We start from the raw sequence: 12,500 nt of genomic DNA, 5'->3' as shown, positions 1-12,500 counted from the left end.
CTCCCTCCATCTCTCTCTCCCTCCATCTCTCTCCCTCCATCTCTCTCCCTCCATCTCTCTCCGTCTCTCTCCCTCCATCTCTCTCCCTCCATCTCCCTCCATCTCTCTCATCCATCTCACTCCATCTCTCTCCATCTCTCTCCCTCCATCTCCCTCCATCTCTCTCCCTCCATCTCCCTCCATCTCTCTCCATCTCTCTCCCTCCATCTCTCTCCATCCATCTCACTCCATGTCTCTCGCTCCATCTCTCTCCATCTCTCTCCCTCCACATCTCCCTCCATCTCTCTCCTCCATCTCCCTCCATCTCTCTCCCTCCATCCCTCTCTCCCTCCATCTCTCTCCCTCCATCTCTCTCCATCTCTCTCCCTCCATCTCTCTCCCTCCATCTCTCTCCCTCCATCTCCCTTCATCTCTCTCCATCTATCTCACTCCATCTCTCTCCATCTCACTCCATCTCTCTCTCTCCATCCCTCTCTCCCTCCATCCATCTCCCTCCATCTCTCTCCATCCCTCTCTCTCTCTCTCCATCCATCTCCCTCCATCCCTCCATCTCTCTCCATCCATCTCCCTCTATCCTCTCTCCCTCCATTTCTCGCTCTCTCTCCATCCCTCTCTCATCCATCTCTCTCCATCCATCTCCCTCCATCTCTCTCCATCCATCTCCCTCCATCTCTCTCATCCATCTCTCTCCATCTCTCTCCATCCATCTCCCTCCATCTCTCTCCATCTCTCTCCATCCATCTCCATCTCCATCTCTCTCCATCCATCTCCCTCCATCTCTCTCCCTCCATCCCTCCTCCCTCCATCTCTCTCCATCCATCTCCCTCCATCTCTCTCCATCCATCTCCCTCCATCTCTCTCCATCCATCTCCCTCCATCCTCTCCCTCCATCTCTCTCTCCATCTCTCTCCCTCCATCTCTCTCCATCTCTCTCCCTCCATCTCTCTCCCTCCATCTCACTCCATCTCTCTCCATCTCTCCCGTCCATCTCCATCCATCTCTCTCCCCTCCATCTCCCTCCATCTCTCTCCATCCATTCTCCCTCCATCTCTCTCCCTCCATCTCTCTCCATCCATCTCTCTCCATCTCTCTCATTTCTTTCTCCATCTCTCTCCCTCCATCTCTCTGTCCCTCCATCTCTTCCTCCACCTCCTTCCTCCCATCTCTCTCCCTCCATCTCTCTCCATCCATCTCCCTCCATCTCTCTCCCTCCATCTCTCTCTGCCTCCATCTCTCTCCATCTCTCTCCCTCCATCTCTCTCCCTCCATCTCCCTCCATCTCTCTCCCTCCATCTCCCTCCATCTCTCTCCATCCATCTCACTCCATCTCTCTCCCATCTCTCTCCCTCCATCTCTCTCCATCTCTCTCCCTCCATCTCCCTCCATCTCTCTCCATCCATCTCCCTCCATCTCCCTCCATCTCTCTCCCTCCATCTCTCTCCATCTATCTCCCTACACTCATCTCTCTCCATCCATCTCCCTCCATCTCTCCATCCATCTTCCTCCATCTATCTCTCTGATCTCTCTCCCTCCATCTCTCTCCCTCCATCTCTCTCCCTCCATCTCTCTCCCTCTCTCTCCCTCCATCTCTCTCCCTCCATCTCTCTCCATCCATCTTCCTCCATCTCTTCCTCCATCTCTCTCTCCCTCCATCCCTCCCTCCATCTCTCTCTACCTCCATCTCTCTCCATCCATCTCACTCCATCCATCTCTCTCCCTCCATCTCTCTCCATCTCTCTCCATCTCTCTCCATCCCTCCCTCCATCTCCCTCCATCTCTCTCCCTCCATCTCCCTCCATCTCTCCATCCATCTCACTCCATCTCTCTCCATCCATCTCCCTCCATTCCTTCCATCCCTCCATCCCTCTCTCCCTCCATCCATCTCCCTCCATCTCTTTCCATCCATCTCTCTCCCTCCATCTCTCTCCCTCCATCTCTCTCATCTCTCTCCCTCCATCTCTCTCCCTCCATCTCTCTCCCTCCATCTCCCTCCATCTCTCTCCATCCATCCATCTCTCCATCCATCCATCTCTCTCCCTCCATCTCTCTCCCTCCATCTCCCTCCCTCCATCTCTCTCTCTGCAGGACAGTCTCTCTGATCTACAACGTTCTGAAGACCTTTATGGAGATGAACAGCAAACTGTTTGATGACCTCACTGCCTCTTACAAAGTGGACAAACATAAGTGAGTGATAGTGTCCTTTAGTGTCCTTTAGTGAGTGATAGTGTCTTTTAGTGAGTGATAGTGTCCTTTAGTGTCCTTTAGTGAGTGAAAGTGTCCTTTAGTGTCCTTTAGTGAGTGATAGTGTCCTTTAGTGTCCTTTAGTGAGTGATAGTGTCCTTTAGTGTGTGATAGTGTCCTTTAGTGTGTGTATGCGAGTGCATGTTTACTCTCTCTCTCTCTCTCTCTCTCTCTCTCTCTCTCTCTCTCTCTCTCTCTCTCTCTCTCTCTCTCTCTCTCTCTCTCTCTCTCTCTCTCTCTCTCTCTCTCTCTCTCTCTCTCTCTCTCTCTCTCTCTCTCTCTCTCTCTCTCTCTCTCTCTCTCTCTCTCTCTCTCTCTCTCTCTCTCTCTCTCTCTCTCTCTCTCTCTCTCTCTCTCTCTCTCTCTCTCTCTGTCCCAGGGAGTTGAAGAGGGAGCGTGAGCGTGCAGAGCTGTGGCGGGGGTTGGAGGAGCAGAAGGAGAGGAGGCTTCAGACCCTGGGGGAGACCAGTCGTAATCAGAAGAACCTCCAGGAGAGAGGGGAGCCTCCTCAGCCCTCCTCCCCACAGACGGCACTCCCTAAGCAGCCAGACCTCAAGCCCAGTGGACCCTCCTCCACCACCTAGAGCCAGACAGAGAATCAGTACCAGAGCCACAGAGTACAGAACATACTGATACAGTTAGCACACACACACACACACACACACACACACACACACAAACTTACACATAGCCATACACAGGCATAACATATACTGTATACACACACTCATGCAAAGTGTACACAAACACAAAATATGAATTGACTCACACACACACACAAACACACACTAATTACATACACAGACTGAACACACAGACTGAACACACAGAGAACACACTGACTGAACACACAGACTGAACACACAGACTGAACACACAGACTGAACACACAGAGAACACACTGACTGAACACACAGAGAACACACTGACTGAACACACAGACTGAACACACAGAGAACACACTGACTGAACACACAGACTGAACACACAGACTGAACACACAGACTGAACACACAGAGAACACACAGACTGAGTACACAGAGAACACACAGACTGAGTACACAGAGAACACACAGACTGAGTACACAGAGAACACACAGACTGAGTACACAGAGAACACACAGGCTGAGTACACAGGAGAACACACAGACTGAAAACACAGACTGAATTACACAAGCAGCCCTGTACACAAGTGGTTCCCAACATGTTTTTAACTGAGGCTCACCTTGATGGGATATAGGATTCTGCACTTATTTATTTGTATATTGGTAATGACCTCCATCTCATCTGTCCCATACAGCAAAATCATCTATTTCCTGTTGACAAACGTTTATTCTAGATTAAATAGTTTTTTTGTTAACTATTTTCATAGTTCCTTACTCATGATGATTAAGTTGTGTGTACCCCTTTAAGTGTTTCCCGCGAATTCAAGAACTATAAGAAAAAAAATGTAGCTACGATAAAATAGGTGTTTTTATTTTTTGACAGACACCCGTTTTTTCTGTTTTTCTGTCATTCATTAAGATGGAACCACGGACACGATGTCGTCCATGCTCCGTTTGTTTATATGGTACAGCTAACAGAGCATTCACACCTATCCACGCTAGCCCTGCCCTCATGTGGGTGTTAGCAAGCAAGCTAGGTAGTGCTACGTATCAACAGCCATTGTCAGCCAATTCAGTAAGTTGGAAGCCATGTGAGCTTTCGATTGGTCACTTGCGTCACGATATTCTCTGAGGATTTGCATAAAGTTGAGCGTTACCCAACTTTAGTCCCTCCCTGCCCATTTCCCCTCGGCCACTTCCCCTCGCCCACTTCCCCTCGACCACTTCCTCTCGCCCACTTCCCCTCGCCCTCTTCCCTCGCCCACTTCCCTTCGCCCACTTCCCCTCGCCCACTTCCCTTCGCCCACTTCCCCTCGCCCACTTCCCTTCGCCCACTTCCCCTCGCCTCCCTCCCCTCGCCCACTTCCCCTCGCCCTCTTCCCCTCGCCCACTTCCCCTCGCCCACTTCCCCTCGCCCACTTCCCCTCGCCCACTTCCCCTCGCCCTCTTCCCTCGCCCACTTCCCCTCGCCCACTTCCCCCTCGCCCACTTCCTTCGACCACTTCCCTCGCCCTCTTCCCTCGCCCACTTCCCCTCGCCTACTTCCCCTCGCCTACCTCCCCTCGCCCACTTCCCCTCGCCCACTTCTCCTCGCCCACTTCCCTCGCCCACTTCCCCTCGCCCACTTCCCCTCGCCCTCTTCCCTCGCCCACTTCCCCTCGCCCACTTCCCCTCGCCCACTTCCCTTCGACCACTTCCCTCGCCCTCTTCCCTCGCCCACTTCCCCTCGCCTACTTCCCCTCGCCTACCTCCCCTCGCCCACTTCCCCTCGCCCACTTCCCCTAGCCCACTTCTCCTCGCCCACTTCCCCTCGCCCACTTCCCCTCGCCCCATTTCCCCTAGCCTACTTACCCTCGCCCACTTCCCCTAGCCTACTTCCCCTCGCCCTCTTCCCCTCGCCCTCTTCGCCTCGCACTCTTCCCTCGCCCACTTCCCCTCGCCTACTTCCCCTCGCCTACCTCCCCTCGCCCACTTCCCCTCGCCCACTTCTCCTCGCCCACTTCCCCTCGCCCACTTCCCCTCGCCCATTTCCCCTAGCCTACTTACCCTCGCCCACTTCCCCTAGCCTACTTCCCCTCGCCCTCTTCCCCTCGCCCTCTTTGCCTCGCACTCTTTCCCTTGCCCACTTCCCCTCGACCACTTTCCCTCGCCTACTTCCCCTAGCCTACTACTCCTGTTTTCCTTCCGTTGAAAAGTGAATGAGGCTCTGTGGTTTCATCGCCCAAAACGTGTTGTGTGGAAATGCACTGTAATCAGATTGGCCGGTGCTAATGGGGTCTCATTGGCCAAGTAAAATGTCACCAATGACTTTGTTTGGTGATGCGCCACCCCTCAAAGGATCCAGTTGTAACAACAGCCTGAGAACACTGCACTTGAAACAAACAGACAGATGAAACCATGCGATGTTTAGTGTTTTATCTGACCGCCGCTGGGGATCCTAAGTCAACATCCCAGGTGTCATTCCACCAGTCACGTTTCTAAGTAAGTCTTCATTACATTTAGGAAACGTTTTATGGCCTGAGAGTTCCTCAAGGCCTACCATACACACTCTTAACACTACAATACCACACACACTCTTAACACTACAATACCATACACACTCTTAACACTACAATACCACACACACTCTTAACACTACAATACCATACACACTCTTAACACTACAATACCATACACACTCTTAACACTACAATACCATACACACTCTTAACACTACAATACCATACACACTCTCAACACTACAATACCACACACACTCTTAACACTACAATACCATACACACTCTTAACACTACAATACCATACACACTCTTAACACTACAATACCACACACACTCTTAACACTACAATACCACACACACTCTTAACACCACAATAACATACACACTCTTAACACCACAATACCATACACACTCTTAACACTACAATACCATACACACTCTTAACACTACAATACCATACACACTCTTAACACTACAATACCACACACACACTCCCTATCTCAAACTAAACATATTTCTCATTCTCTTTCTTTCTCTCTTTCTCTCTCTCTCTCTTTCTCTCTCACACACGCACACACACGCACGCACACACACGCACGCACACACACGCACGCACGCACGCACGCACACACACACACACACACACACACACAAACACACACACACTGAGACCCACTGGTACTGGTTCTAGCTGGCAAGGTTTCGATATGGAACCGCCCTCCCAGTTCTGCGACAGGGACTTTTTACTGTCCCAAAAGATGAAGAGGAATGATGATGATGAAGTTAAAATAATATTGTTCCTTCTTGTATTCTTCTCAACTGCTGATGTTTTTATATGTCTGAATATTACCATGTTATGACCATATTATGACCATGTTATGACCATGTTATGACCATGTTATGACCATATTATAACCATGTTATGACCATGTTATGACCATATTATGACCATATTGTAACCATATTATGACCATATTATGACCATGTTATGACCATATTATGACCATATTATGACCATGTTATGACCATATTATGACCACATTATATTATAACCATATTATGACCATATTATATTATAACCATATAATGACATATTATGACATATTATGACCATATTATATTATGACCATGTTATGACCATATTATGACCATATTATATTATGACCATATTATGACATATTATGACATATTATGACCATATTATGACATATTATGACCATATTATGGACCATATTGTAACCATATTATGACCATATTATGACCATGTTATGACCATATTATGACCATATTATGACCATGTTATGACCATATTATGACCACATTATATTATAACCATATTATGACCATATTATGACATATTATGACATATTATGACCATATTATGACATATTATGACCATATTATGACCATATTATATTATAACCATATTATGACATTATGACCATATTATGATCTTATTATGACATATTATGACCATATTATATTATAACCATATTATGACATATTATGACCATGTTATGACCATATTATATTATAACCATATTATGACATATTATGACCATGTTATGACCATATTATGGACCATATTATGACCATATTATGACCATATTATATTATGACCATGTTATGACCATATTATATTATGACCATATTATGACATATTATGACCATATTATGACCATATTATATTATAACCATATTATGACATATTATGACCATGTTATGACATATTATAACCATATTATGACCATATTATGACCATGTTATGACCATATTATGACCATATTATATTATAACCATATTATGACATATTATGACCATGTTATGACCATATTATATTATAACCATATTATGACATATTATGACCATGTTATGACCATATTATATTATAACCATATTATGACATATTATGACCATGTTATGACCATATTATGACCATGTTATGACCATATTATGACCATGTTATGACCATATTATAACCATGTTATGACCATATTATGACCATGTTATGACCATATTATTATAGTGTTGGTTGGAAACTCCTTTAGTGTAGCACTCCTAAAGCAGAACTAGGGCACGGCCCAAATCACAACTTATTCACTACGTAGTGCAGTACTTTTGACCAGGGCCCATAGATAGGGTTAGCCCATAGGGAATAGGGTGCCATTTGGGATTCAAGACAGTGTTTGATTTGGGATGACCCTTATGCTGCTGGGATGCTGCGACCCCTGACCCCTGCTAGATTAAAACTGTTCTGTCATTATTATTGTCTTGTTTATAATTGACTGATTAATTGATTTCTTAATTGGTTGATTAATTGATTTCTTAATTGGTTGTTTGATTGATTGAGAGTCAGAATACGACATGTTCTTTTAGCAATATTCTAATTTGTTTGGGATAATGTGTGTAGGGGGGTACGATACGGAGGGGGTGTTTCTGTGACCCCTCCTTAGGGCTGTGTCCCAAATGACACCCTACTCCCCTATGTAGTGCACTACTTATGATCAGGACCTATAGGGGTCTGGTCAAAAGTAGTGCACTATATAGGGAATAGAGTGACATTTGGGACACATAACCTCATGTCTACCACCTTGAATTTTGTCCTTAATATCACACTGTCTTACTGTACATCTGTGTATTATGATTCACTCATTTGATGAAATGATTTACAATTTGTTTTTATATTGTTGTTATGTTTGTTGATTTGGTCGATATCTGATATTTATGATCTTTTTTATTTGATCTTTGGAATTGTGACCTTATTGTAGGAAGTTGGCAAAGATTAGACGTTAGTGTGTGTGTGTGTGTGTGTGTGTGTGTGTGTGTGTGTGTGTGTGTGTGTGTGTGTGTGTGTGTGTGTGTGTGTGTGTGTGTGTGTGTGTGTTTGGTTCGAGTGTAACAGTGACAGGAGATGTGTGTAGGAACAGGGTTTGAATCAGAATGTAACACGTCTGATTGATTGTGAATCTGGAGGTTCTGCTGGCATCTTGTTACCGAGACAACCAAACCAGCAGCCTTCAACACTCTTCTAACGGTTTTTCATTGAAACAAAACTAGAAAATAAACAAACCTCACTATCGTTAAAACTCACTTCCTGATTTTTGCTAGTTTACCCACAATTCCCCCATTAATCAGTCAGTTTTCTGGGAGATGAATCATCCCTCCCACTATTCTGTTCTAGAACCAGAATAATTATATTCTGGAGTCGGAACCCAGTTTATCAGAGGAGAGAAGACTCTTCATCCCTCCCTCCCTCCCTCCCTTCAGTCAGTAGAATTATAGAACGGCAATAATAATGGGGTTGAATATATATGTGTACGTAGCATCACTAAACTAGAATTGCACTGTCCTCCTGGTTTGGTCTGTAGGCTAAATGTTGCTTAGAAACATGATGATGACCAACAGCCGGAGAGATGAATGTACAGTCGAGTCAAACTGGGCTTGTAGTGAGGAGATGATGTGCTAAATGAACTTCACTTTGAGAAAACAAACGGAGGAGTGTGTGTGTCCTTTTTTAATGCGCTATTGGTTTTTTAAAGGTAATATAAATTACAATACTGGATGTGAGTACAACACGTACCCTGTCTCTCTTTCTCTCTCCTCATGGTCTCTCTCTCATGATCTCTCTCCCTCTCTCTCCTCATGATCTCTCTCCCTCTCTCTCCTCATGATCTCTCTCTCTCATGATCTCTCTCTCTCGTGATCTCTCTCTCCCATCATGATCTCTTTCTCCCTCTCTCTCCTCATGATCTCTCTCTCTCTCTCTCCTCATGATCTCTCTCCCTCTCTCTCCTCATGATCTCTCTCTCCTCACGGTCTCTCTCTCCCTCTCTCTCATCATGATCTCTCTCCCTCTCTCTCCTCATGATCTCTCTCTCCCTCTCTCTCCTCATGATCGCTCTCCCTCTGTGTGTGTGTGTAAGAGATTAGCTATAGTAAAAATGTTCTTACCAGATGTTAGCACCACTGACCACACACACACACACACACACACACACACACACACACACACACACACACACACACACACACACACACACACACACTGGGGTTAAGATAATATGGACAAGCATCGTAGGCCGTTTTCCAGGGAGTCTCCAAGTTTAAAGGCATTTCATTATAATTGCTATGACGTCAGACTGTCCATCCAATTTAATCGGACTAAAAACAACAACAAGAAATTCGTTCAGTTCAGACAGACAGAGAGAGATAGGACATTCGGACTGTCCAGTGAAGAAGACCAACCAATACAACTGTGTCAAACAGGTTTGTATAGGCTACTTTCGTTGTGGGTGGTTATCTTTGTGTTGACAATATTTGTGGAAATGTTTCATTTGTTGGAAATGTTTAATAGTTTTTAATTGTTTTCTCCCTGACTTTTTCTTTCGTAATCAACGGACACGGCGCATCACAATGCTGTAGTTTCTTGGCAACGCGAGCGTTCCAGTCCACTCCGGCCCGTCAACAACAGGACAGTTGTAAAGGTAAATATTTGCATGAGAACAAAACAGACATTTTAATGCTTTTGATATGATCACGATATCAACCAGTAGAAATGGAGGAATATATGTCACCTTATTCTAAAGGATGCATAATATGCGAGTTATGTACGTCTATACAAGTTATTACAACTGCCAAGTCGCAGTTGTAAATGAGATCTCGTTTTCAACTGGCCTTCCTGGTTAGATAAAGGTGAATATATATATATATATATATATAGGCTGTTTCACAACCTGCCGTGGTTGGAAGACCCATAGAGCGGCGCACAATTGGCCCAGCGTCGTCCGGGTTTGGCCGTCATCGTCAATTAGAATTTGTTCTTAATTAACTGACTTGCCTGGTTAAATAAAGGTTAAATAAAACATAAATCTATATAATATACAATCAGTTTGTGAAAAAAAGCATGAATATAGTTCCATTAGTTCTAGAAAGACACAATGGAATTGTTGTTATTATTTGACCGTTATCATACAGCAGACCAACGTGATAAACCGCTATTACAGCACCAACCGTACCCCGGTTATTGCGCAGGACCTTTCTGGGTCCGCTAACCATGCAGTAATCACAACGGAGGCTAGGGGGGAGTAATACATTAGTGTGTACAGGAGACTGTCTGTCATATATTGCATGATTGAACCGAGAGCAATTTATGTTTAAGTTTCCCATAATGGTTTTAAAACGGTGTTTGTCCCTATTGAGTAGAACAGATGTGAATGTGATGCATGAGTTTAAAGTTTACCTCAGACCATTCTCATCTCTCCCTCCCTCCCTCCCTCCCTCCCTCCCTCCCTCCCTCCCTCCCTCCCTCCCAGGATGTTGCCGTGCCGCTCCCTCCCTCTGTCTATTCTCTTGCTCCTCCTGGTTGTTGCCGATGCGGGCCTGTGCGTTGCTGTCACGACCCAGCTGCACGGTGGTTTCCGTGGCTGCGCGGTGCGGGATTTTTCCTTCGTGGCCCAGAAGCCGGGATGCAGGAACCTCCGCATCGATACGGAGGCCTGCTGGGGCCGCTGCCATACCTGGGAGGTAGGTAACCACGACAGGACACACACACATGCTTGTCCAACAATGTCTCGGTCCTCTCATGTCTTGTCTCACACCTGGACACATGTCATGGGAGGTAACCATAACAACACGTCAGATTTATAAATCAATCTTTTGAAACTACAACAGTGCAGTATTGCTGGCAGGGCTAATAAGAGTTATGTTGTTCCTGTCGCTAACAGAAGCCGCTCCCAGAGCCCCCCTACGTCCAGCGGCATCACCGTGTGTGTTCCTACGGTCGTACTCGCTACCTGACGGTCCGTCTGCCAGGCTGCCAGCCCCACGTCTCTCCGCTCTACCCCTACCCCCTCGCTCTGCAGTGTCACTGCACCGTCTGTTCCACACAGGATACAGAGTGTGAGACGTTCTGATACCAACTTCTGTGTGTGTGTGTGTGAAAAGATTTAAGGTTGATTTAAGCAATGAGGCCCGAGGGGTTGTGGTATATGGACAATATACCACGGCTAAGGGCTGTTCTTAAGTACGACGCATCGCGGAGTGCCTGGATACAGCCCTTAGCCGTGGTATATTGGCCATATACCACAAATGCCCTGAGGTGCCTTATTGCTATTGTAAACTGGTTACCAACACAATTAGAGCAGTAAAAATACATATTTTGTCATACCGGTGTTATACTGTTTGATATACCACGGCTGTCAGCCAATCAGCATTCAGGGCTCTAATCACTCAGTTTTATAAAATGCTTTATACCACTGTAATATGACACAGCAACCTTGTTAGAAAATGTAATAATGTAATATAATAATACTAATAATACAATTTGTTGAGTGATTATTTTTCCCATTTTTATTTGGTCAACCCTTCCAACATTCTTTCAGGTCACTTATTTACAAAATGTAAGTGGGTCATAGACATAAATACAGTTTATTTATTAATGTACATCCTTTAGTCCCTCTAGTTTAGTGGCCGTAGAAATCAAATGAATGGAATTGGAACCTCTGACCCTGACAATTTCACTGGTCCGCGTTCAAAATGGCTGCCAGTTTACTCACTGACTTGAATGGGGATGTCCATTCTGCTCATTCTAGTTCTGTGTTGTGGCTGTATAACAGATCTATGTAGTGGGTTTTAATGATTTTATTATCTATAGTGGTTTAACTGGATGTCAGTGTCTACGTCCCAATTGGCACCCAATCTACCTTTGTAGTGCACTAGTTTGTATGGGGCCGTGGTCAAAAGTAGTGCACTAGTTTGTATGGGCCCTGGTCAAAAGTAGTGCACTAGTTTGTATGGGCCCTGGTCAAAAGTAGTGCACTAGTTTGTATGGGCCCTGGTCAAAAGTAGTGCACTAGTTTGTATGGGCCCTGGTCAAAAGTAGTGCACTAGTTTGTATGGGCCCTGGTCAAAAGTAGTGCACTAGTTTGTATGGGCCCTGGTCAAAAGTAGTGCACTACATAGGGAATAGGGTGTTGAGTCAAAGTGTCACAAACTGCCTCCTGTTCCTAAATAAACCAATGTTTAAACAAACAAATCTTAAATAAAGCGACCGTATGAAAAGTGTTTTCCTCAAGTCTTTTTTCCTTTTTTCCGACCATTCAATTCAACACACACACACACACACACACACACACACACACACACACACACACACG

At 45.4% G+C, this 12,500-nt stretch overlaps 3 protein-coding genes across 4 annotated transcripts in view; 2 read left to right on the top strand and 1 right to left on the bottom strand.

The window, feature by feature from the left end:
- ppp2r5b (protein phosphatase 2, regulatory subunit B', beta) overlaps positions 1-3,601 on the top strand; it is a 46,327-nt gene extending 42,726 nt beyond the window's left edge. Inside the window, exons 12-13 of the mRNA XM_090183452.1 lie at positions 2,086-2,184; positions 2,621-3,601. Coding sequence (XP_090039578.1) covers positions 2,086-2,184; positions 2,621-2,825 — 304 coding nt within the window. The 3' untranslated portion in view covers positions 2,826-3,601. The remainder of the gene's footprint in view (positions 1-2,085; positions 2,185-2,620) is intronic.
- Positions 3,602-9,352: 5,751 nt separating this feature from the next.
- LOC110531404 (glycoprotein hormone beta-5) lies at positions 9,353-12,405 on the top strand. 2 transcript variants are annotated; one of them, XM_021614600.3, is made up of 4 exons: positions 9,353-9,612; positions 9,769-9,830; positions 10,659-10,869; positions 11,070-12,405. In XM_021614600.3, the coding sequence occupies exons 3-4, from the start codon at positions 10,660-10,662 to the stop codon at positions 11,256-11,258; spliced, it is 399 nt and encodes a 132-aa protein (XP_021470275.1). In that variant the 5' UTR covers positions 9,353-9,612; positions 9,769-9,830; position 10,659; the 3' UTR covers positions 11,259-12,405. The 2 variants fall into 2 exon arrangements, with proteins under 2 accessions (XP_021470275.1, XP_090039567.1); XM_090183441.1 differs by lacking the exon at positions 9,353-9,612 and having other exon boundaries at positions 9,728-9,830.
- Positions 11,668-12,500, bottom strand: part of gpha2 (glycoprotein hormone subunit alpha 2) — a 7,922-nt gene continuing 7,089 nt past the window's right edge. The window contains exon 4 of the mRNA XM_036987194.2: positions 11,668-12,500. This exon is cut by the window's right edge and continues 235 nt beyond it. The gene's annotated coding sequence lies outside the window, so the exon portion shown is untranslated.

The sequence above is a fragment of the Oncorhynchus mykiss genome, chromosome 9 (assembly GCF_057628025.1).
Source record: "Oncorhynchus mykiss isolate SJ-2025 chromosome 9, ASM5762802v1, whole genome shotgun sequence".
Taxonomy (NCBI): Eukaryota; Metazoa; Chordata; class Actinopteri; order Salmoniformes; family Salmonidae; genus Oncorhynchus; species Oncorhynchus mykiss.
This window is presented reverse-complemented; position numbering and strand designations above follow the sequence as displayed.

Excerpts from the sequence above, each read along its gene's own strand:
- LOC110531404 (XM_021614600.3), top strand. The coding sequence starts at position 10,660 with ATGTTGCCGTGCCGCTCCCTCCCTCTGTCTATTCTCTTGCTCCTCCTG. Across the intron at positions 10,870-11,069 it reads GCCGCTGCCATACCTGGGAG|AAGCCGCTCCCAGAGCCCCC; the intron begins GTAGGTAACCAC and ends TGTCGCTAACAG.